Source organism: Pezoporus flaviventris, unplaced genomic scaffold, assembly GCF_033815535.1.
Source record: "Pezoporus flaviventris isolate CSIRO_AGI_PZ_B2104156 unplaced genomic scaffold, CSIRO_AGI_Pfla_v1 ptg000109l, whole genome shotgun sequence".
In the NCBI taxonomy this organism is placed as follows: Eukaryota; Metazoa; Chordata; class Aves; order Psittaciformes; family Psittacidae; genus Pezoporus; species Pezoporus flaviventris.
Genome location: NW_026892657.1, coordinates 710,170 through 732,668, shown reverse-complemented (window position 1 = coordinate 732,668; position 22,499 = coordinate 710,170). Strand labels below are relative to the sequence as shown.

Below are 22,499 nucleotides of genomic sequence, written 5' to 3'. Positions count from 1 at the left end.
CAAATAGGGATTCCATAGCCCCTCCTACTTTACTTCCTGTGGAGGGTTCCTGCCAAGTATCCTCATAATCAATATTTCTTTCTGTTTGAATTTGCAAAGTTTCCAATTTGCCTCTGAATGGTGATTTCTTCCATATTGGACAAAGTGTGGGTAATCCTAAGGTGATTTCCTTGACAAAACCATCTACAAATAAATGTGTGGTCCAAGACCCATCACTTGCAGCCCAGACAAAATGTCCTATACTACGTATAGTTGAAGACTTGCAATCTACTTTATACTTATAATCTCCTAAAGTTTTGCCTCTGCTCTTCAATCCTCGGCATGCACATGCTGCTATCAAAGCAATTTTAACTGGGAGTATTGCAATCTCTTCAGGGTCAGTATCACAATCCAAAATTCTCGTACAGTTCCACCAGGGAACATTTTTGATAGTATCTTGACTGACCTTATTCATTGACAGCAAGTTTATGTCTCCTGTTGCATTTTGTTTCCCTGTCCATTTAAGACATCAAGGTGTTTCTCCCCCATATTGAAATGTCTGCAAAATACTCGTTGACCAAACACTATCCCAACTTTCGTTCAAGCCATTTTTATTCTGACATTTCCATTCTATTTCTTCTTGAGGCATATTTCCTTAGCTTCGTAATATGTACACCATCCCACGTTTTTAAATCGTCCAATCGGTGAATAGGTGAAATTTAATAACTTCTTACAATCACTACGACTGCCCAGACTCTTCCAATTTTGTTTGACATATATTGTCTGTTTTTTCTGCACAGTTTTAGTTACCTGTGTGCACACTGTTTTATTTTCAATTTCTGGGAGTGGAAACGTTATTATTCCCCAATCAATTGGTTCTCCTGCTGCCCTTGGTATTGGTAAACATGCTGCTATTTTGCTTATATTCTGCATTTTTGCAAAATCCTTAATCAGGCCTATCATGAGATTTTCCTCAGGATCCTGACAGGATATTTGCACTATTTGTGTTGGATCCACTGGTCTTTTAATTCTTTTTCCTGTAACTTCAATTTCACTGTAGTCAATTGCAGATTTGTGATTTGCTTTCAATTCCATAATTTCCTGCAGAGTTGACAATAAATGTTCTTTCTGCATAATCTACACTTTCATTTGTTTATATAATGCATCAATATTTGCACTGTTCTATGAAAGTAAAGTTTGACAATTGTAATTCTACTACCCCTGCATTTAGGTTGTGCCCATTGAGTCTATTTTTAACTTCACCTTTTAGTTTCCATTTACCCTGCAGTTGAGTTTCATGTTTCTTACTGTCAAAGATTAGGTCTGGATATTGGGGAGGACTATCTACCTTTTCCCAAATTACCCTTATTGGCATTGATCCTACCGGAATGGTGTCTGTGAACTTGCAGGTCAGAATGGCATCTTGTCCTATGAGCCATGTCAAAACATCTCTTTTCTGAGGAATTTCTAAAAAGGGAACAACCGTCAGCTGTGTTAATGACCAAACAACAAAGTTTTGTAAACAAATCCAGACATCTTATTTACATTTTAGTTTTAGTCTCGTAGGACTTAGTACTTGTGTTTCCCAAACCTTTGGAACTTTCTTTACTCGTGTATGTATCCAAGAATCCACCCCTTCTACTTTTACTGCTGTGAACGTGGTTAACAGTACTTGATATGGTCCGTCCCACCGTTCTTTTAATGGTTCTTCATTCCAGTTGCAGGCGTATACTCGATCTCCTGGTTGGATATCATGTACTGGATTTTCCAAAGCTAGTGGTCTGTTCCACACCAGAATGTTCCGCAGTCGAGCTAAAGTCCTACCGAGAGACAGCACATAATTATAAACGTCTTGATTCCCTTTAATATGGGTATTAGGAGTGGGTTCCGGTGCCTCGTATGGCTTTCCATAGAGGATCTCATAGAGGCTTACTGACATCCCACTTCTGGGTTTTATTCTGATTCATAACAGAGCTATAGGTAATGCTTGTGGCCATTTTATTTTGGCCTCTTGACATGTTTTACTGATTTGTCTCTTTAATGTTTGATTCATCTTTTCTACTTGTCCACTAGATTGAGGCCTCCAAGGGGTATGTAAGTTCCATGATATCCCTAATAGTTTACTAACTTCTTGTACTATGGTTGCAACAAAGTGTGGGCCCCTATCTGATGATATCCCTAAAGGGACTCCAAATCGTGGAATGATTTCTCTGAGCAACCATTTCACTGTTTCTTTTGCCTGATTGGTGCGACAGGGAAGGGCTTCCGGCCATCCAGAAAAGGTGTCAACCCCTACTAATAGATATTTTATACCCTTGTACCTTTGGTAGTTCCACAAAATCAACCTGCCAATAATCTCCTGGTTCCACCCCTATTCTAATTCTTCCCATCTCAACTTGTCTTTTTACTACTGGATTATTTTTCAAACAAATTTCACATTTTGACCCCACTGCTTTTGCCATAGTTAGCATCTGTGTGAAAATTATTCCTCTTTTTAAGTAAGTTACCAATGCTTCTGCACCCCAATGACATTTTTGATGTTCAGTTTGTAGGATTTTTCGCATTATTGCTGGTGGTACTATTACTTGTCCAGTTGTTGTTGTATACCACCCTTCAGAATTCTTTTGAGCCTTTAAAAGTCCTGCCAACTTCTCATCTTCTCTTGAATATTTTGGATCTTGTGGAAGATATGTACGGAGTGGGCTTACCTTAAGAATTATCAGGGCCATCATGTTCCATACCTTCCGGGCAATTTGTCGAGCTGTTCGATCTGCCAGTGTATTTCCTTCAGATATCTTTGAAGTTCCTCCTTGGTGTGCTTTACAATGCATAATGGCTACCTGTTTGGGTTTTTGTACAGCAAATATCAGTTTCAAAATTTCCTCTTGATATTTTATATGAGTTCCTTGTGAAGATAACAGTCCTCGTTCCTTCCATAATGCTCCATGTATATGTACTACACCAAACTCATACTTTGAATCAGTCCGTACATTTACCTTTTTGTCATCGCTCAGTTCCAACACTCTTGTAAGAGCTATCAGCTCCGCCCGTTGAGCTGACATCCCAGGAGGCAATGCTTTTGCTTCAATTACCTCCTGTTGCGTTGTCACAGCATATCCTGCGTACCGTGTCCCGTTCTCCACAAAGCTGCTTCCATCTGTGAAAAGTTCCCAGTCCGGTTGTTCAAGAGGTACATCTTTTAAGTCTGTTCTGGTTGCATATGTATGCTCGATGACCTCTATGCAGTTATGTTCAAGAGTTCCTTCCTCTAAGTCGGTTCCTAGAAAAGCTGCTGGATTTAACAGGTTAGTGGTTTTTAAACTTACATTGTTTTGTTCTGTTAAGATTGCTTAATATTTCATCATTCTGCTAGGGGATAACCAATACCCCCCTTTTTGTTCTAAGACAATTGTTACCATATGTGGTACAAACACTTCAATATGCTTTCCCAGAGTCAGTTTTCTGGCCTCCTGTATTAGGCGCTACCGCTCGTAACCATGAAGGCCATCCCGCACTTACTGGGTCCAGTTATTTTGAAAAATATCCTACTGGTCTTTTCCAGCTTCCAAGTTTCTGGGTTAATACTCCCAACGCCAATCTCTGTCTCTCATGGACAAATAACTGAAAGTCCTTTGTCAAATCTGGGAGTCCCAATGCTGGTGATTTCGTTAACGCCTCCTTCAGTTTTTTAAAGGCCTCTTTCTGTGGTTTGTCCCAAACAAAAACGTGATTTTTGGGCTTCATACAGGGGTTTAGCAATGAGTCCATAGTTCATTATCCACAACCTGCACCATCCTGTCATGCCCAAAAATGTCCTCAATTCATGTAAATTTCGTGGTTCTTTGAATGGTGCAAATTGCCTCTATGCGGTTTATTCTCAGTTTTCGCTGTCCTTGCGAAATTTCACATCCTAGATACAACACAGTTGTACATGCGATTTGTGCCTTTTCTTTCGAGACTTTATAACCATTCAGGCCTATCTGATTCAGGATTTCAATAGTCACTTTTATGCATAACAATTTTTGTTCTGTTGCAATAAAGATGTCATCTACGTATTGCAATAAGAGATATTGTGATCTCGGTACCTGTACCTTTCCTTGAGTGTTCCATGCCTCCAGCTCCTTAGCCAATTGGTTCCCAAAAAGGGTTGGACTGTTTTTGAATCCTTGTGGTAGTCTGGTCCACGTTAGTTGTGTTTTTCGTCCGCTCTGTGGATTCTCCCATTCAAATGCAAACAATTTCCTGCTACTTTTATCAAGAGGAATGCAGAAGAAGGCATCTTTTAAATCAATCATTGTAAACCATTTATATTTTTCCTTCACAGATGTTAACAGTGTATAAGGATTTGCTACTACTGGGTGGATATCTTTTGTTATTTCATTTATTGCCCTCAGATCCTGTACTAACCTATATTCACCATTTGGTTTTCTTACTGGAAAAATTGGAGTGTTATATTCTGATTCACATTCTTCCAAAATTTGATATTTAAAAAAAAAAATTCTCAATTGTTTTTATAATCCCATATCTTGCTTCTAGCTTCAGTGTATATTGTTTTATTCTTACTGGCCTAATTCCATCTTTTAGTTCCACTGTTACTGGTTGAACTGTTTCTGATTTTCCCGGGATTTCTGTTTCCCAAACTACTGGTATCACAGCCTCTTCTACCTCCTTTGGGATTTGAGCAATAGGCTTTTCTTTAAGAACCAGGATCTGTCCTACTTTTGATTCGGGAATTTGCATTATTAATTCACCATTTTCAAAAATGATCATTGCATCCAATTTGGCCAATAAGTCCCATCCTAAAAGGGGAATGGGGCATTCTGGTACATATAGAAATTCGTGTGTTAATTCCTTCCCTCTAAATCGCAGATCTAGGGGCTGCAAGAATGGCTGTATTTCCTCCTTCCCTGTGGCTCCCACAATTGTCGTAGTCCTTTCCCCTAACCTCCCATGTAAATCATTTAAAACTGAATAGGTAGCCCCTGTGTCTATTAAAAATTTCACTTCCTTTACTCCCAATTGGACTTTCATGAGGGGCTCTTCATTTCCCGCCCTGCCTAGTCAGCTTTGATTATCAAACTCTCCTAGCACCATCGCCTTAGCTACATCAGATCCCATAAAAGGATTCCCTGGGGACATAAATTGTCCTCCCCTAAATGGACACTCATTTTTCCAGTGTCCTTCCTGTTTGCAACATGCACATTGATTATACCCTATCCTTTCTGTACTCATCCCCACGTTTGGATTGCAGAATCCCCTTCCCTTTTACAATATAACATCAATTGCAGTATAGTGTTGTATATTGTCCCATTTTCAGGCCATTTCTCCTGATCCTCTAGTTCATACTGTGTCCACCATACATTACAGTAATCAATTAGTTTACTTTTCTTCATACTCTGCCCAAATCGACCCTCCTTCCAGTGGCTTAAAAGACAGCCTAATGGGGACGACTTAGGGATCGACGACATTTTACAAATACAAAGAGATCTCTAAAACAAGTTTCTTTCACACCACACACACACACACACACACACACCACTGAGTTACAATGTCTAGCTAGACAGATGCTGATCCCGCAGCACAAAACCAAACCAAAAAACAGACCAGATTTGCCGAACCTGCAGAGCTTTCACTACTGTCTAACGGATGGCGCCTAGGCTTACACCGGGAGCTCCCTGCCCAACCAAGCGCAGCTTTTGCAGCGTCTAACAGACAGGTTTTACCATTAGCCCAACCAAACGCAGCTTTTCACCGCGTCTAACAGACTTTACCAGAAATCGGCACCATGACCAAATCAAAAAAAAAGCACCTTTCTTACCATATCAGAGGTCCGTCGTGAGCAGCAGAGGTCGGTCGCGGTTGATGGCTCCCCGAGAATCTCTCGGTGCTGGCTGGAGCAGGATCGAGATGCAATCCGCCTCAGCAGTGCCCGCAAGGTCCCATCTGGGTCACCAAAATATTAGCATAAGAACTGACACATAACCACCGGAATGGTTATATGAGGTGCTTTATTGCAGCGCTGGGAAACAAGGGGCACGCGCCCAAATCTGGCTTCGTCCTCGTCACATCGCGTTCGCAATTTATACACTAAAAATCTCATAACTAATACATATTCAATACAGATTACATCATTGACTAATACATATAAATCAAGGATTGCTACATCAGTCTATTACGACATCAGCCTCTTTTGCGCTTGCGCAGCCCCCTCTGGTGGTCGTCCTGATGAAGTAAAGAGTCTTCCTCGGATGAAGTAAGAAGTCTTCCTTGGCTTGTCCTTTTCACCTTTCTGTTCTTTGGATACATCCCAGCCATTGTGTGGATGCTAGCATTTTCTTATCTTCCCTTGACTGCCTCTGGTATGTCTTTCTTGGCTACCTCAAGCGTAGGTTTCTGCTTGGGTAGATTTTCACAATACTTACTTCCCTAAATCCACCATACTCCCTTCACCATATATGGTTATGTTAGTTCTTGCTACCAAGACTACCATTGTAACATTTAGTTATAGAGTAACTATGATACAAAACGGCAAAGTTGCAACTTCCTCTAATATACAAAGCCTTAGGTGCTTTATAAATTTCTCAAATATAATCATTTTACTATTCTGTATGATTATTTTATCGTAAAACTTCACCCTTTTCCAACACCTGCAGCAATGTCTTTACACACTTCTGGCGCACATTGAAGTGCTGGTTTGGTAACACATAACACGATCCAGCAGCCTGCATTAGCATGGGGATTGGTTTTACTACATAACATTGCATGCGCTTAATCCTGTGTTCTGCAGAGAATAAATGCAGATATTCTTAAGCACAAGAGGAGGAATTAAGAGTCTCTATTTTTATATACAGACAGCTGCCTCCTCCCCAGTTAATACTAGGTGTGACATCAGTGCTGGGGATGTTGAGGAGTAACCAGAGGTTGGAGTGCTCTGAGCCCAGAAGTGATCAGTGCTGAAGAGCCAAAGCACTACTCGCGTAGTGGGTGCTAGATAGTCTCAAGCATTGTATAGCAGTCCTCTGCAACACTGTTACCCATCAAGCATTACACAGGGAAACATGAGCCAAGGATGGGTCCAAGAGACATCTGCACATATGTCCTCTTTTGCACCCTGATCTGTGTGATGGAATGAAAAAGGATTTCTGCATAAACTATGTGTATTTGATTCTGAAGCCTGACTGGCAGATTTTAAGTAGGTGTATGTGTTTTGGATAAGAATGCACAGAGTCAAATGGATAAGAAACAGTGATTCCACATAGTCTACTTCAGTAGTTAATTTACAAGTCGAATGTCTCCAAAATTGGCTGTTGTAAAGTAACTTATGTCTGAAAAGGTGACTTGATTTAGAATATGGGAAATTGATCCCTTTAGGGGAATCCGTATTGAGTGTGGTTTGGTGAAACAGCAAGTGTCTGTAGCTACAGTAATCTATATAACATTCAGTCATCAACAAACATGAGTGCATTTCATTACTTTTTGAGAATGTTTGTGGTCTGTACCGACCAACTTTGATCACACATGAAAATCTTCCTTTTTGTAGTGAAAAGTCTGTGAAGAAACTAGCTGCCCTTCCAGTCCCTCAGCCACTCACTAAAATTACAACAGCTGCACCTGAGTCAGCCAAACCAGGGGATAATCCAGAGGCAAGAAGGAAGGAACGTCAGACAAGGACTCCACCCAGGAGGTAAGAAAGCTGTGGGGTGGAGTTAGCCTTCATCTCCCAGCAGATAGAGCAAATCCTGGGGTTCTCTCAGGAGTCCTGACTATAAGGGCTCTTCAGTATTAAAGGAGAAATCTGTTTCCTGGGGCAGGAAGGAAACAGGAAGAGAGGGAAAGAGTTGGGGGTGAATGTGACTTTGCCACAGCAAGTGGCTCCTGTCTCTGAAGGCTGGATGGGGGATGAAGTAGGTGGAATGCATTAAATGTGTCAAAAAGCAGAGTCTGCAGTGCAAAAAAAGGCATATTTAAGAGCCACTGGTTGTAGAGGCCATGCAGAGGTGTGTTTGGTCCGGAGAGCAGATCTGACATGTTGGAGTATTGAGGTTTGTGGTGATGGGTTTGGACCATGTTTACTCTAAACATGTACCAGTGTGCAGGGGGTGTTTCTGTGTGGTCCTGGGAGCTGATTCATCAGCACTCAGTAGAACCACTGGAGGAGAGGAAGAAAAATTCCACTGCTTTCACCGTCCCACATACACAACTTGTTGGCTCCCCTGCTCTGCTTTCTCTTCCTGGTTTCATCCTGTGTGACTAGTTTGAATACTTCAAGTATCCTGTTCTGCCTGTCCTCTAACTGTTTTAGTCACCTTTCTCCTCCTTTTGCATTTGAAATGTTTTCAAACAAGGAGCAATTGTCTGTATTTAAATGTTTATCAGGCTTAATCAGGTACTGAGTTTAAAAATCTTAACAGGATAAATGCAGGTAGCACTGCCTGTTCTTGAAGGACAGGGAGCCAGCTAAGCACAGCTGAAACTCATCACACATCCTTCTTACACTAGAAGTTTTGAAATGGCAGTATGGTACCTTTGTGTCTAGTCTATGGAAGCAGCAGTTTGGTGCATAAGAAGTGTATTTACTAGAAGTGCCTGGTTTATGGGCACACAAGGAGACTGAGAACACTTTATGTCTGCAGTCAGGCATATATACTTTTCATGAATCATTGAATGATACTTTTTGTCAGTGTGTTTTGAAGATGGCTGGAAGTATAGTTTCTGCTCAGGTTTTCAGAAGCATTCTGAGTCAGTTCTTAATTTTGCATGCAATTACATCTCCTATTTATTCACAGTAGCTAAAGAAAAGGCCTGGGCTGAGCAGTTATGTCTCCATAGGTGAAAACAGATCGTGGCAGTTTCTTTTCCATAGAAATTCTGTCAGTTCTAGTTTCCATTTCACCTACTTTAACTAATTAATAATAATCTTGGATATCTTTATTCATCTTCCCTTATTCTTTATTTCAGTCTTGGGGTTTGGGATTTTTTTTTTCCGTGCTTATACCCACACAAACCCCACTCTAATCTCCTTGCTGTGCAAATGACAACAGCTCTATTTATATTAGTATTGGTGTGTTTAGTCACAAAAAAGGGGTATGATTATTTGTAAAGCCTGAAATACAAGGTAGTTCCTGCTGTGGAGTTGCAGTTAGCAATTTCTCTCAGTAAGAAGCATTTGCTCCTGGTATCAGTACAGGATTAAGTTGCTTGAGTTCATTCTTTGCCTGGCTTTCATTAACATTATCCAGTCTTGCATAAAACACCTCCTGTTCAGAAAACGGATGCTTCCTCAGGACTGCAAACACAAAGTTGAGAAGAACATTTGAAACAATTACATTTACAAAGCACCAATGTTGGATGCAATACAGGACAACAGCATCATGCTCAAACTATCCCTCAGCAGTTTCTTCCACCTCTGTTTCACAACAGTGTAGCGAGGTGACAATGTCATTTGCTGTCTTGCAGGCAGACCATCAGCAGCAGCATCAGTGGCAGTGCCAGCAGCTACAGTGGTTCCAGTTCCCAATCTAGGTCCTTGTCTCAGTCTCTCTCCAGATCTCATTCTAGGTCATCATCTGCATCAGTCTCCCACTCTCCATCTGGATCCAGGAAGTCCAGGTACAGCCTTGACCCTTCATAACCTTTGTTGAAGAAGGGGGAGATTATAACTATTGTTCACTGTTGTGGTTTTCACAGCAAAAGCTCTCTGTAGCTTCAAGTATCAGAAGCTGTAGGTAGGTGCCTAGGATGTGAAACAAGACTGTGTGTGTGATGTTACAAATCCCAAGTCCTGAATCATAGCATAGTTAGGTTTGGAAAGGACTTTAAGATCATCTAGTTCCAACCCCCCTGCCATGGGCAGGGACACCTCACACTAAACCATGCCACCCAAGGCTTCGTCCAACCTGGCCTTGAACACTGCCAGGGATGGAGCATTCACAACCTCCCTGGGCAACCCATTCCAGTGCCTCACCACCCTCACAGTAAAGAATTTCTTCCTTACATCCAATCTAAACTTCCCCTGTTTAAGTTTTAACCTGTTACCCCTTGTCCTGTCACTACAGTCCCTAATGAATAGTCCATCCCCAGCATCCCTATAGCCCCCCTTCAGATACTGGAAGGCTGCTATGAGGTCTCCAGGCAGCCTTCTCTTCTCCAGGCTGAACAGCCCCAACTTTCTCAGCCTGTCTTCATATGGGAGGTGCTCCAGTCCCCTGATCATCCTTGTGGCCCTCCTCTGGACTTGTTCCAACAGTTCCATGTCCTTTTTATGTTGAGGACACCAGAACTGTATACAAAACTCCAAGTGAGGTGTCATGAGAGCAGAGTAGAGGGGCAGGATCACCTCCTTCGACCTGCTGGTAATGCTTTTTTTGATGCAGCCCAGGATACGGTTGGCTTTCTGGGCTGCAAGAGCACACTGCCTGCTCATGTTCATTTTCTCATTGACCAACACCCCCATGACAGTAGTATGACATTGGTAGTGTCCTTGTGGTTTATTCAAGGAAATAATCTGTGTGCTGAACTGTCAATTTTTACCTAAATTATGACTAAAATATTTCTCTATGACCACATCCTAATTTATTTAGAAGTTAACAGTTTCAGGCTACAGAGCTTTGCTCTTCTGAACCTCAACTACCTCTGGTTACTGAATGTCCTTAGGGAAGATGCTTGGCCTGTCTGGAGAGGTAGGTCAGAAAATACCTAAAAGGCCCAGCTAATGATATTTTTACTTTGCTGGCAAAGTTGCATGGCCAGTTCCCTTTGTGTTTAGCTGCAAGTGAATAGTTATATGGCTGTTTGTTAGTCTGTGGGATTTGTAAACAGCTAACTCCCTCCAGTAAAGATTAATTAAACAAACCTCTTTCAAGTCATTCATCAGCTATTTTGCACCTGTTCACACGCAGAAATCCCTGAAAACTCACAGGCAGCCTTGAAACACTTCCCTGTAATACAGTAGACCTGTAGTGTAAAACTAGTGGATTAAGTCAGACTTTGGCTCTGACCAGCAGTAGTTCACATATCTGAACTCTGTGAAACTCCAAGGTTTAACATCTGCATTATTTTACAGAAATACAAACTTGTTTATTACATTCTTGTCGCATTCATCAGATTGGGCAGGGGTGATGCAAGAGGTTCAGAGAGTGCTCAGGCATGCTGGCTCTGCACTGCACTGGGCTTGAGAGAAGAAGATGGGGAAAACTTAACGCAGGTGTTCCTTGCATGGCACTGGGGCTGTGCTTGCTGCTTTTTCAGGTGTGGGAAAGAGCAAAATATAGTGTATGCCCAAACCAGATCTGCTGTCACAACCTTGTAGCCAGGAGCTTTCCTGGAGAAGGAGTTTTAGACTCATCCAGTCACTGTTGAAGCAGTCATAGAGTCTTTTGATGGTTGAATGGTTTGGGTTGGAAGGGACCTTAAAGCTCATCCAGTTCCAACCCCCTGCCACAGGCAGAGACACCTTCCCCTAGAGCAGGTTGCTCCAAGCCCCTTCCAAGCTGGCCTTGAACACTGCCAGGGATGGGGCAACCACAGCTTCTCTGGGCACCCTGTGCCAGCACCTCAGCACCCTCACAGGGAAGAACTTCTGCCTAAGAGCTCATCTCAGTCTCCCCTCTGTCAGTTCAAAACCATTCTCCCTTGCCCTGTCACTACCTGCCCTTGTCAAAAGTCCCTCTCCAGGTTTCTTGTAGCCCCTTTAGGTACTGGAAAGCTGCTATTGTCTCTGTCAGGATGCCATCAGGTAGAGACTTTGCAGCTCCTTCCAGGACTCTGTGCTAAAGCTGCCACAGCCCGTTCAGTCATTCCCAAGCCAGCTTCCAGCGAGTGAGCTTGGACCTTGCTGGCAGGGCAGTCTCTGGAGCACAGAAGTCAGTGTGGCCTGCAGAACCTGCTGGAGAGGCTGCCTGAATATTCATGCAGTTAATGTATGCCTGGTCCCCCATGGTGGTGGCAGCCCCAGGTAGCTGAGATTGTTGGAACCACTTCAGTATAGCGAAGCTCTGGTGGTGGTGGTGTGTCCCTGAAGGGAAGTCTGATACATAGCCCTGTATTTTTGTCTGTTACTTTTCTAAGTAGAAAGTCTTCCTTAATATAATGATTGACACTTCTAAGGTTCTGAATCCATGAGAAGATAGCTATCTTATATGCACTATTAGAAGATAACCATCTTAGAAGCATCTCCCCTGTCCTTATCAGTCATGACTGTTTATGCATCCTCAAAACAGGCATCTGGGCTCTCCTGTGCCCTGGGGAGCTGGGCAGGAGTTGTGGGCTGTAGGACTCCAGGGCTTTTAAAGCCTCCATGAATAAATGTGTGCCAAACAACAAAAACATTGCCAGAGAACCCTTGACCTGAGCCATAACACTGACCTGTACATAATAGCGCACACCCTGCTTTCACTTTTTTGTTTACCTGGGGAAACAGTGACCTGTTAACATATTGCCTTAATCCTGCTTATAAATAAACAGTACTTTCTAGGTTTGCATCTAACATGTTTGGGATTTCTTATATCATATGCACCCCAGGAGGCATGGCCTTTGTCTCTTCCTGGTTAATGCCTGCCTTAGCAGCTTTCTGACATCCCAGCCATGCAGGGGAATTGAGAAAAAGGTGTCTGCCTCATCACTGCCTAGTTCTTGTTGCATTCATGACTGTAATGGGCTGTTGGTTCTTTCCAGGTCCCTGAGCATGAGCAGCGTTTCTTCTGTCTCTAGTGCCTCCTCCAGCAGCAGCTCTGTAAGCAGCGCTGACTCTGAAGACATGTATGCGGATTTGGCCAGTCCTGTTTCCTCAGCCAGCTCCCAATCCCCAACCCCAGCACAGCAGAAGAAAGGTAGAGGTACCTGGTTTGGAATTTTCTTCTCTGAGGGGTCCTAGGAAAAGAAGGGGAGGAGCAAAGACCTGCATACAGCTTGCTTGGTGGTACTACGGGCTCCAAGAAGATTGTTGAGCAGAGGCTGACACTTGTGGCTGGCATAGAGTAGGGTTGTCCAGAGGCTTCATCTGAGGAGGGTAAGAGTGTGGAGAAGGGAGGCTTTGGAGCAAATATACATTTGCATCCTTCCATCCATCTGGCTGTAAAGATGCTTTTTCCTGCCTGGGAGTTCTGCCTGATGTCCCCTTTCTTACCTTGTTCTCTTTCACCCTTGTGAGGTAAAACTAAATCTTCTGGATAACTCCAGTATCTTGTTGCTCCTCCTCTGTTCTTTTTGGACTGTAGCAGAGTTGGCAGCAAGAGCCTTTTGTTCTTTGTCTTTTATGTTAAGTGGCTTCTCTGTGGAAATTCTGGTTTCCTGAATCTTTTAACCTTGGGGCCATGTGCTGTGCTAAGTGATGTGGGCTTTTTCAGTCCCTGGAGCAGCATCCTCTTGTCCTGCCCTCCAAAGGGAGGGCAGGCAAAAGGAAGCCAGCCACAAGTCACTACACTTACTCTCTGGTTTCAACAGGAAAGTCAAAAAAAGAAGATAGCACTAAAGAGGAGAAGCAGAAACGGGATGTGCCTGCTCAGCTCCTGAAATCAGCCAAGCCCACCCAAGGGAGCAAATCACAGCAGCTCCTCCAGACCCAGGAGCCATCAGCCCCCCAGTCTCAGCAGGGAGGCTTCAGCACTCACAAAGAGATCAAACTGACTCTTTTGAATAAGGTGAGAGGTGGGATGGCTTCGATTCCCTCCGCTCAGGGATCCAAGGAGCAGATGGGATGGATACTGGGGCTCGGGGCTGGCAGTTGATGCTCCAGACTCCACACTGTTGGAATGAGCTTAGCCGGGTAGGTCTGCAGCTGGGATTGAAGGGCAGCACAGAACCAGTCTGGCAGCACACACCCTGTGGTGGGACTGTGTTGGCGGCTCCCCTGGGGCACATTCCTGTTGCAGCTTCAAGGGCTCTTACCCACTTTCTCAAAGGCTGCAGCTGGAGCACTGAGGCAAAGGCATGCACGGTGCAATCAAAAATGTGCCTGCTGAAAGCATGGTTCCTGCATGCTTTGTAGTGAGCTCTCCTCCCACCGCCCACTCCAGAGCAAGCTGCTGACAAGTCATTAACTAAGTCAGGAGGTAAAAGTGGCGATTGCCTCTCCTCTCTGAGGTGCTCACACTTTCTGCAGGAAGCCTGGCTCATTTCCCCTTACGTCTGATGTCTCAGTTTAGTGCCTTTGGCTGAAATTGCAGTCCAGATCACGTGGGAGAGTTTGGCCTCGTGGAGTTTTGTGTTGGAACAGGGAACCCTAATCACATGGGTAGGTTCCTGGTGTTGAAGCATTAATGTTTTTTTTTCTGACAGTCTAAATTCCCCGTTGCAGTCTAAGGCTGCAGTTTTCTCTACTTCCCTGTGCTATGACATGAGGAGCCTTTATCAAGTCTGTGAAGCATGCTCCATGGGGAGAAGTGTGCCATGACACATAACTACCACCTGGCAGGGTTGGATCCTAGAAGAAGGCATAACTCTACATGACTCCTTGACATTTGCTATCCATGGTGCTGCTGGAAAAAATATTCTACAAAATGCTGATATTTTTTGTTTCTGACCATTATGAAAATAGCCCTAGTGCCAAAGAATGTTGCTGTTTTCCTACAGTGGTAGGGAAATTACATGGTGCCAGTGATGGTTGAGACTGGTATGCACAAAACATTTAATTGGAGTCACACTTGCATGAGCCAGCAAGTACATCATGGGCACCCATCACAGGAAATATTTCTGCCTGCTTCCCTCCCCAGAGGGAAGTAGCTGCTCAGCTCCATTGTCTCTTTTAATTCCATTTTAGGCATCTGACAAAGGAAGCAGGAAAAGATATGAGCCAGCAGACAAAAACAGGCCAACCTCTCCTCCAGCCAAGCGGGTGAACCTGTCGCCTGACAGAGGTGAGACATCAGCCATCCCAGGGGCTCCTGGCCTAGCTGGGTTCCTGCTCTACTGCTCAAGGTGGTGCAATTGTGACAAATGTCCTGTGAAAGTCTCTGCTGCAAGAGTCAGTTAACCTGCAAACGTTGATTGCAGGCATGTGTCCTTCCAAAACCTCAGAAGGTGTGATTGCCACCAGATTACGTGGGTATATTAGCTGTCCTGCTGCAAAAACATGGTGGAGGTGAGACACTGGTTTGTGAAGTAAGCGAGGTGAGGTCAGTCCTGGGCAGCCAAACCTGGCCTTGCCTAGCTGCCTTGTGATGCACATTGCAAGTGCCTTGGCTCCACTATGTCTGTGCAAGTCCACTGCAAAAAAGCTCTCACTTTGAAGATACAGTGTGCGCATCTCTGCTGTACGTAACGCATCCATCCCACAGCAGCCTCCTGTTCATTAATAATGATGTTAGATGTGGCTGTGGAAGTCAGAGGGTTTTCCCTTACTGTATCCTGGAGTCTTCTGTGCCTCGTATTTCAGTGCATCACAATGGATCTTAGTCTTCCTGACTTGTGGCAGTGCTTAGAAAGGGAACATGGGCTGCCAAGGCTCCAGGATGGATGCACTAACTGGCTTGATCATCTGTCCTGTGAAATGAGGTGATTTTTCCCACCTGTATGTGACACAATCTGATCTGCCCTGTATGTTTAGAAAGACACAGGCTTTCCAAGTGTTCTCCTGTGTCTGAATCATCATCATCAGAATTAGCACCTTGGAAAACTGAGCTAGTGAGCTACATTGAGAGGGGCCTAACTGCCACGCTCCAGCCTTTGCTATCACTACTGAAAATCAAGTTGTTGGTGCCTGGTCTTGATGTACAAGCCAGCATTGACACATGATGTTGTTTTCCCTGTTGTCTCAGCAGGTATCTTATTGACTCTGGGTGCCAGCCAGAAAAAAATTCTGTGCTAACAGCCTGGTTTCATTCAACTCCTACAAAAGCAGCATGGAAGGGACTGGGTGAGGTTTAAGTTCACTGGGTTCTAGTTCACAACTACTGCTGAGATGCAGACAAATGAAGGGGCTGACCTAGCAAACTGTGCTGACTTTATAGATACACAGATGTAGATGCAATTATATACTTTATTTGTTGTCTGTATGTTATAAAGTGTTTTTAAGCAGTATCAAGTGGGACACAAGCTCTGAAGGCAGCTCAGCCTCACCTCCCAGTGGCAAGTGTACCCTTGACTGAATTGGAACTGAGCAAGAAGCACCTTCCAGAGTGCAGCTTGTGCTGGTGTCCCAGCACAAAGCTGAACAGTTTGTGCCCTGAGTCTTGCTTCCCTGTTCTGTAACCTTGCAGTGATCAGATCTGCAGTGTCTGCAGCCGTGGATTTCTCCTAATGTCAGTGCTTAAGAACAGGGGGCTGTCCTAACACACAAATTAGCCACTGCTACAATGAGGAACTGGGTACCTTTGCTCTCTGGAGTGCAACTGAATGCAAGATCAGCAGCCACCAGCATTACTGTCCCAGTGCAGTATGGCAGGGTGTGCTGCTCAACTTATTCATGGGACTCACAGACAGCCCTGCAGGCAAACAAACAGGCTGCCTTCCAGCTGTGGTTGCCTCTATGTGCACTGGGATAGCAGTGGTTGGGAAACCCACTGCAGCAAAGCTGGGTAATGCTGCTGCAGGACCCCAATGGGCTTCCTGCTGCCGATGAGTCCCCATGGCAGTTCCCTTTGGGCAGGGCACAACTGTTCTGTCTGCACTGAACAAACACTGGGGTGATGCTGCCTGTGGATTTGCCCTAGCTGGCTCCAAAAGCAGCAGAGCTCACATACCCAGCACTCTTGAAGCCAATACACCCTGTTACCTGGCCAGCCTGGAGCCAGCTCGAGTGCTGCTGTGCCCATTGTGCACAATGGAACACTGACTCGGTCTGTGAGGGCTGGCCCTGCCCTGCAGGTTTGTGAACCTAAAAGCACTATGAAGCAGCCTTGTTCCAGCAGCCAGAGGGTGAGGAGAGGACCAGTGCAGTTCCCTGTAGGTGCTGTTTTGTACAGCTGACCCTGGGGCACAGACTTGACTAGCTTACCTGCTTCCCCTGAAGATGGAGTGCACAGCAGTAGGTTTGTTTTCTGGCTGCTGGTGGACTTGGCCTGTTGTGGTCAGTCTTGAGAGCAGCTGTACACTGCTGAGGTGGTGCAGTAGGCAGGGTAGAGAAATGTACCTTGGCAATGAGTGAGAGCGTCTCAACTTTTTTCCTCCCAGTAGGCTCTCGTGACAGGAAGGCAACCGGGAGACTCTCTTCACCCAAGGAAGAACGACAAAGGGGCCAGAACCCAAAACCTTCTCCTATGCAGACAGACAGGTCAGTGCCCACTTGTTCTCATGGGTCTCGGGTGGGCCAGGCTGGGGCTCATGCTTCTCCAGTGGTTCAGCCCCTCCTCTCAGGACAGGTCTGAGGCTCTCTAGCCATAGTTTCCAGTTGCTACGGAGGCACAGGAGGAAGGACGCCAAGATCCCAGGGTGGGAGCCAGAGGTGCCATGGGGTTCATGTGGAAGCCACCGGCTAAGCCATTCCAGCTCAGAAATGAGCAGGAGCCTGGGGGTTTTCTTGAGGTCAGTCCCAGAAAGAGTAGCCAACTGGGTTAGGTGCAAGCTCAGTCATGCCGCTGCCTCTGCCTCTGCCTCTTGCTAGCACTGCGTAGCGCTAATGAGAAAGAAAGTACAATCACTTCCTCCTGCTGCCAAGCTCCTTGTGGCACCTGACTCAGGTGCCCAATTCTCTTTATTCTATAGCCTGTCATACTCTCAGCTGCTCACTTTGCTGCTGTGAGGTGTTAAAATGTGGCACCTGCATGAGACTGGTAACTAGCTCTGGCTTTGTACCTTCCCATTCCTTCTGGTGATGGGTGTCCAGCTTGTGTCTGATTTCTTGGTAGCCTGCACTCACTGCTGTGCTAGGAATATCCCTTTACAGAACTGGATGTGTGGCTCCAGGGGCCTTGGGCTTTGCTTCACTCGGAGCCCTTTGGCTAAAAGGTTGTGGAGCACCTTCTGCAGCACACCTAAAGCTTTCTCGGTCTTCCTTGCCTGTAGCCAGACGGTGCTGCTTTGCATTTCTCTCTGCAAGGATCTATGAGCAAACGAATGCAGCCCTGTCCTACACTCCCATGTTCCTTGGCAGGTGGGACTCGCATCATCCCCTTTTCCCAGCCTGGGGCATGAGTGAGCCTCAAGTTCTGTGTATCAGTCTTCCTAAACCGAAACCTAGCCCTGTATCTTGTTACTGCTTGGGGCTGTTTGGGTCATGCTTGCACAGCCATGCTTCTCTTAAGTGTAATATGAAAGGGTACAGCTGGTATTAACAGAGGGGATGGTGATTCCCACTGCTGACATCTGGCAGCAGCAGTAAAGGCTTTCCCAAATGATCCAGGTCATTAGAACCAGCCAAGGCTCACACTTTTCTCTCTGTGTCACCAAGCTGGTGGCACTGCAAAGCCCTGGCAGGCTCATGATGCTGCTCTGCTTCCCCATCCTGTCATACCTCTCCACCCAAGAGGGGAAGTAGTGGCCTGTGGCCTGTGGTGGGAAGAGCCACAGGCCACTTTCCTCCAGCCCCAGTCATTACCCTATCCAGGAAAAGCCACTGCTGCCAGCAACAGGGACTGGTGGCTCCCGTCTTCCCCATGCAGGGTCAGCCATACTCCTGCAGCAAAGCAGCATCAGTGTAGACTTGGAGTGCAGTGCTGGGTGCTTGTGAGCTCCCCACAACTCTGAAATCCACACCAGGGCAGAGGCTGTTGGGATCTGAGACAGCGGGGATGCTCCAGGTCTGCCCTGCACTAACCTGTGCTACTCTCCCCTCTTCCCTTGCGTCCCTGCAAGCTCCCTTGCACGTGCACAACCCCCAGTGAGCTTCTCACAACAGCCTTTGTAAGCTGATTTTAAATCTCGGGATCCCCCTGGAGCAGCTGATCTTTTACTGTTTCAGCCACTTTTCCAAACAAAGGCCTTGTGTCTCAAACCTATTTTCTTCCACCAGTGCTTAGAGATGCTTCCTACTGGAGCAGACAGTGATAGAGTTTGTTTCCAGCATTGTGTGCTGCTCCCTCTCACCACCTTCTTCAATCTCTCCCTTCCAGGAAGCGCCAGCTCTCACCTCAGTCCAAGAGCTCCAGCAAAGTCACAAGCATACCAGGCAAAGCATCAGAGCCAGGCCCCATGGGTGCCAAGGCAGGCAAATCCAGCACCCTGTCCCGACGAGAGGAGCTCCTGAAGCAGCTCAAGGCGGTAGAAGATGCCATCGCTCGCAAGCGGGCCAAAATCCCAGGGAAAGTATAGTGGGAAGTGCCCCTGAGTGACTGTTCATTTTTTTTATAAAGAGTGTCAAAGCAGCCACTTTGGGATTTTGCAGTTCTGTCTTGTTTTGGCTGCAATTCTTTAAAAAAAAACAAACAACCAAACCCACACAAAAAAAAACACAAACAGAAAAAACAGATTGAAGTTTTATCAGCTAAGATACCTGCAATGCCTCACTCCATAAGATGTTCCATGTAAATTATGCACAGAGGACTTCAGCCCCCTCCCCCTTTCTCTCTGCCCTCTCTCCTCTTTGCTAGCCTAGTATTCTCCTAGTTAGCCCTTCTGTGTCGAGTGTCTTCAGCAATGCAGTTCTATACACTCTGTAATGAGAGAGTCAAAAACTGCTGTGAACTGCTGGCAACATCAACTTCTCCCCCCCCCCCCAGGAACAAATATATATATATATATATATATATATATATACGCATTCTTTACTAAAGTCTCATTGGGAAAATGGCCAATCTTATTTTTGGCCTATGCTTATTTTAAGCAGCAGAATGTCTTAGTTGACTCAAGAGGAGCTCTGAAGACGCTGGGGGCATGTCTGTCTAACAAGGGAGAGTCCTTTTCCTCATGGTTCTGCCCCCCCCCCATCTTTCCTTTTTTTGTTTTTTTTTTTTGAGGGATCTCCCTGAAATAAAGTATTTTGATAACCACTTCTTCCTTTCTCTATGTCCTGGGTTCAGCAGTAGCAGTCATTTTTCTCCTTCTCAGTAGCTGGTGCAGTGCTGTGGTTTTGACTTTCAGCCTGGGAATAACACTGATAACACCAGTGTTTTTAGTTGTTGCTAAGTAATGTTTACTCTGACCAAGGACTTTCTGAGTCTCATTCTCTGCCAGGGAGGAGGGGAAGCCGGGAGGAAGCAGAGACAGGACACCTGACCCAAACTAGCCAAAGGGTTATTCCATACCACAGCACGTCATGCCCAGTATAGAAACTGGGGGAAGTTACCAGGAAGGGTTAGATCACTGCTCAGGTCAGGCTGGGGATCAGTTGGTGGGTGGTGAGTGGTTGTATTCTCTTCCTTTTTTATTTCCCTTATCATTATTATTATTGGTGGTAGGAGCAGTGGTTGTGTGTTATACCTTAGTTACTGGACTGTTCTTATCTCAGCCCGTGGGAGTTACATTCTTTCAATTCTTCCTCCTATCCTTCCGGGAGCAGGGGGAGGAAGGAGGGGGGGGGGGAGTGAGCAAGCGACTGTGTGGTTCTGGGTTGCCAGCTGGGCTTAAACCATGACAGTTCTTTGTGGCACACAACGTGGGGCTGGAAGGGTTGAGGTAACGACAGATCTGACCAGAGTGTGTTTAATCATATTTGTGATAAACATTCATTGTTTTGGATTAATAGTCACTCATCACAATGCTGTTTTATTGAATCTCAAAGTTGTTGCTCTTGATCTCAGAGTTTCAGCATGTTGTACCTTACTTACAGCTGGTATTTGCTGTTTTAGTGTTTATGGGTTGGGGGCTGGGCTAAGGTTCTTGTTTCACTGTACTTTATGGTAATGACTTCTAATACAATAGACTCATTGATCATGAAACTGAGCTAGAATGCGTTCTCAGCGTGGTCATTACCTCTATACTTTGGGAGGCATGTAATGGAATTTTTTAGCAATTAATTACACATCTTTCTTTTTCCTTTCCTCGGGTGGTCAACCTATGAAGGAGACATTCCCTCACACCCTCTGCTCCCCCACCAGGCTATTTGCAGTGGGAGTAGATTCTGGAAGAGTTAAAGATCCTGAATATCCTTTCAATGCCCTTGAAAGCACCCTGCTCTTCTTGCTGGGAACCAGCTTGTTCCTGCATATGCTCTCTCTGTTTTGCCTATGGTGTGACCACCCTGAGAACACTCGATCTTGTCTGATCGTGGAAGCTAAGCAGGATCTGGCTTGGGTCTTGTCTAGGTTTAAACGATGATGTAGGAAGACCACCAACAGATTTTCCCCGAGGCTGGACAGTCATGAGTGGCAGGGTGTGTGGGGTTGTATGGGCAAGTACCTAGTCCAGTGGGCCCCTCCAGTGCTTTGGAAGCATCAGAGATGGAAGGCAGCTCTATGGAGTCCTCGACGACAAGTTGCAGAAACTGCTGAAGGAGAGGTTGAATCTAGCCAGTTTACAGAGGTGAAAGCCATCCAGCTGGCCTTGGACATTGCTGAACGAGAAAAGTGGCCAATACTTTCTCTCTATACTGACTCATGGATGGTGGCAAATGCCCTGGAGGGGTTTTTGCAGCAATGGAAACAGAAGCAACTGGCAAAGCAGAGGTAAACCCATCTGGGCTGCTGCACTGTGGCAAGATATCGCTGCCCAGGTGCAGAACCTGGTGGTGAAGGTACACCATGTAGATGCTCATGTACCTGAGTCAGGCCACTGAGGAACACCAGAACAACCAACAGGTGGATAAAGCTGTTAAGATTGAAGTGGCTCAGATGGACTTAGATTGGCAACATAAGGGTGAATTATTTTTGGCCTGGTGGGCCCATGACACTTCAGGGCATGAGGGCAGAAATGCAACATACAGATGGGCTCATGATCGAGGGGTGGATTTAACAATGGACACTATTGCCCAGGTCATTCAGAAATGTGAAATATGTGCTGCAAGTAAACAAGCCAAGTGGTTAAAGCCTCTTTGGTACGGAGGACGGTGGCTGAAGTATGAATATGGGGAGGCCTGGCAGATGGATTATATCACGCCCCCACCAACCCGCCAAGGCAAGCACCATGTGCTTACGATGGTGGAAACAACTACCAGATGGCCGGAAACACACGCTGTGCTCCACACCACTGCCCGGAACACTATCCTGAGCCTTGAGAAACAGATTTTGTGGCGACACAAAAAATCTCTTTGCGTGTCCGTGGATGTGTATATATATATATATGAGACAAGAGTGATGGTATACTGAAAAATGTGGAATCTGAGCATGACATGAATGGTGTGGAATAACAGGTAGATGCAGTGTTGTGGTTTTCACTTTCAGCCTGGGAATAACACTGATAACACCGGTGTTTTTAGTTGTTGCTAAGTAATGTTTACTCTGACCAAGGACTTTCTGAGTCTCATGCTCTGCCAGGGAGGAGGGGAAGCCGGGAGGAAGCAGAGACAGGACACCTGACCCAAACTAGCCAAAGGGGTATTCCATACCACAGCACGTCATGCCCAGTATAGAAAGTGGGGGGAGTTACCAGGAAGGGTTAGATCACTGCTCGGGTTGGGCTGGGTATCGGTCGGCGGGTGGTGAGTGGTTGTATTCTCTTCCTTTTTTATTTCCCTTATCATTATTATTACTGGTGGTAGGAGCAGTGGTTTTGTG

At 45.4% G+C, this 22,499-nt stretch overlaps 1 protein-coding gene and 1 long non-coding RNA gene across 9 annotated transcripts in view; one reads left to right on the top strand and one right to left on the bottom strand.

Annotated features, from left to right (window-relative positions):
* The window catches only part of LOC133281920 (zinc finger CCCH domain-containing protein 18-like), a 70,918-nt gene extending 51,643 nt beyond the window's left edge, over positions 1–19,275 (top strand). The window contains exons 11-17 of one of the 8 annotated variants that reach the window (XM_061477807.1): positions 7,520–7,663; positions 9,436–9,588; positions 12,688–12,812; positions 13,420–13,616; positions 14,735–14,831; positions 17,086–17,185; positions 18,963–19,275. In XM_061477807.1, the coding sequence (XP_061333791.1) occupies positions 7,520–7,663; positions 9,436–9,588; positions 12,688–12,812; positions 13,420–13,616; positions 14,735–14,831; positions 17,086–17,185; positions 18,963–19,161 (1,015 nt within the window). In that variant the 3' untranslated portion in view covers positions 19,162–19,275. Of the gene's footprint in view, positions 1–7,519; positions 7,664–9,435; positions 9,589–12,651; positions 12,813–13,419; positions 13,617–14,253; positions 14,832–17,085; positions 17,217–18,004; positions 18,097–18,962 lie in introns of those variants that run through there. The other 7 variants (XM_061477806.1, XM_061477805.1, XM_061477804.1 and 4 more) reach the window with 7 other exon arrangements.
* Positions 1–21,690, bottom strand: part of LOC133281924 (uncharacterized) — a 30,445-nt gene extending 8,755 nt beyond the window's left edge. The window contains exons 1-2 of the long non-coding RNA XR_009747600.1: positions 21,583–21,690; positions 19,986–21,250 (exon numbers count right to left, since the gene is read on the bottom strand). This is a non-coding gene — a long non-coding RNA (uncharacterized LOC133281924). The remainder of the gene's footprint in view (positions 1–19,985; positions 21,251–21,582) is intronic.
* Positions 21,691–22,499: the final 809 nt, after the last annotated feature.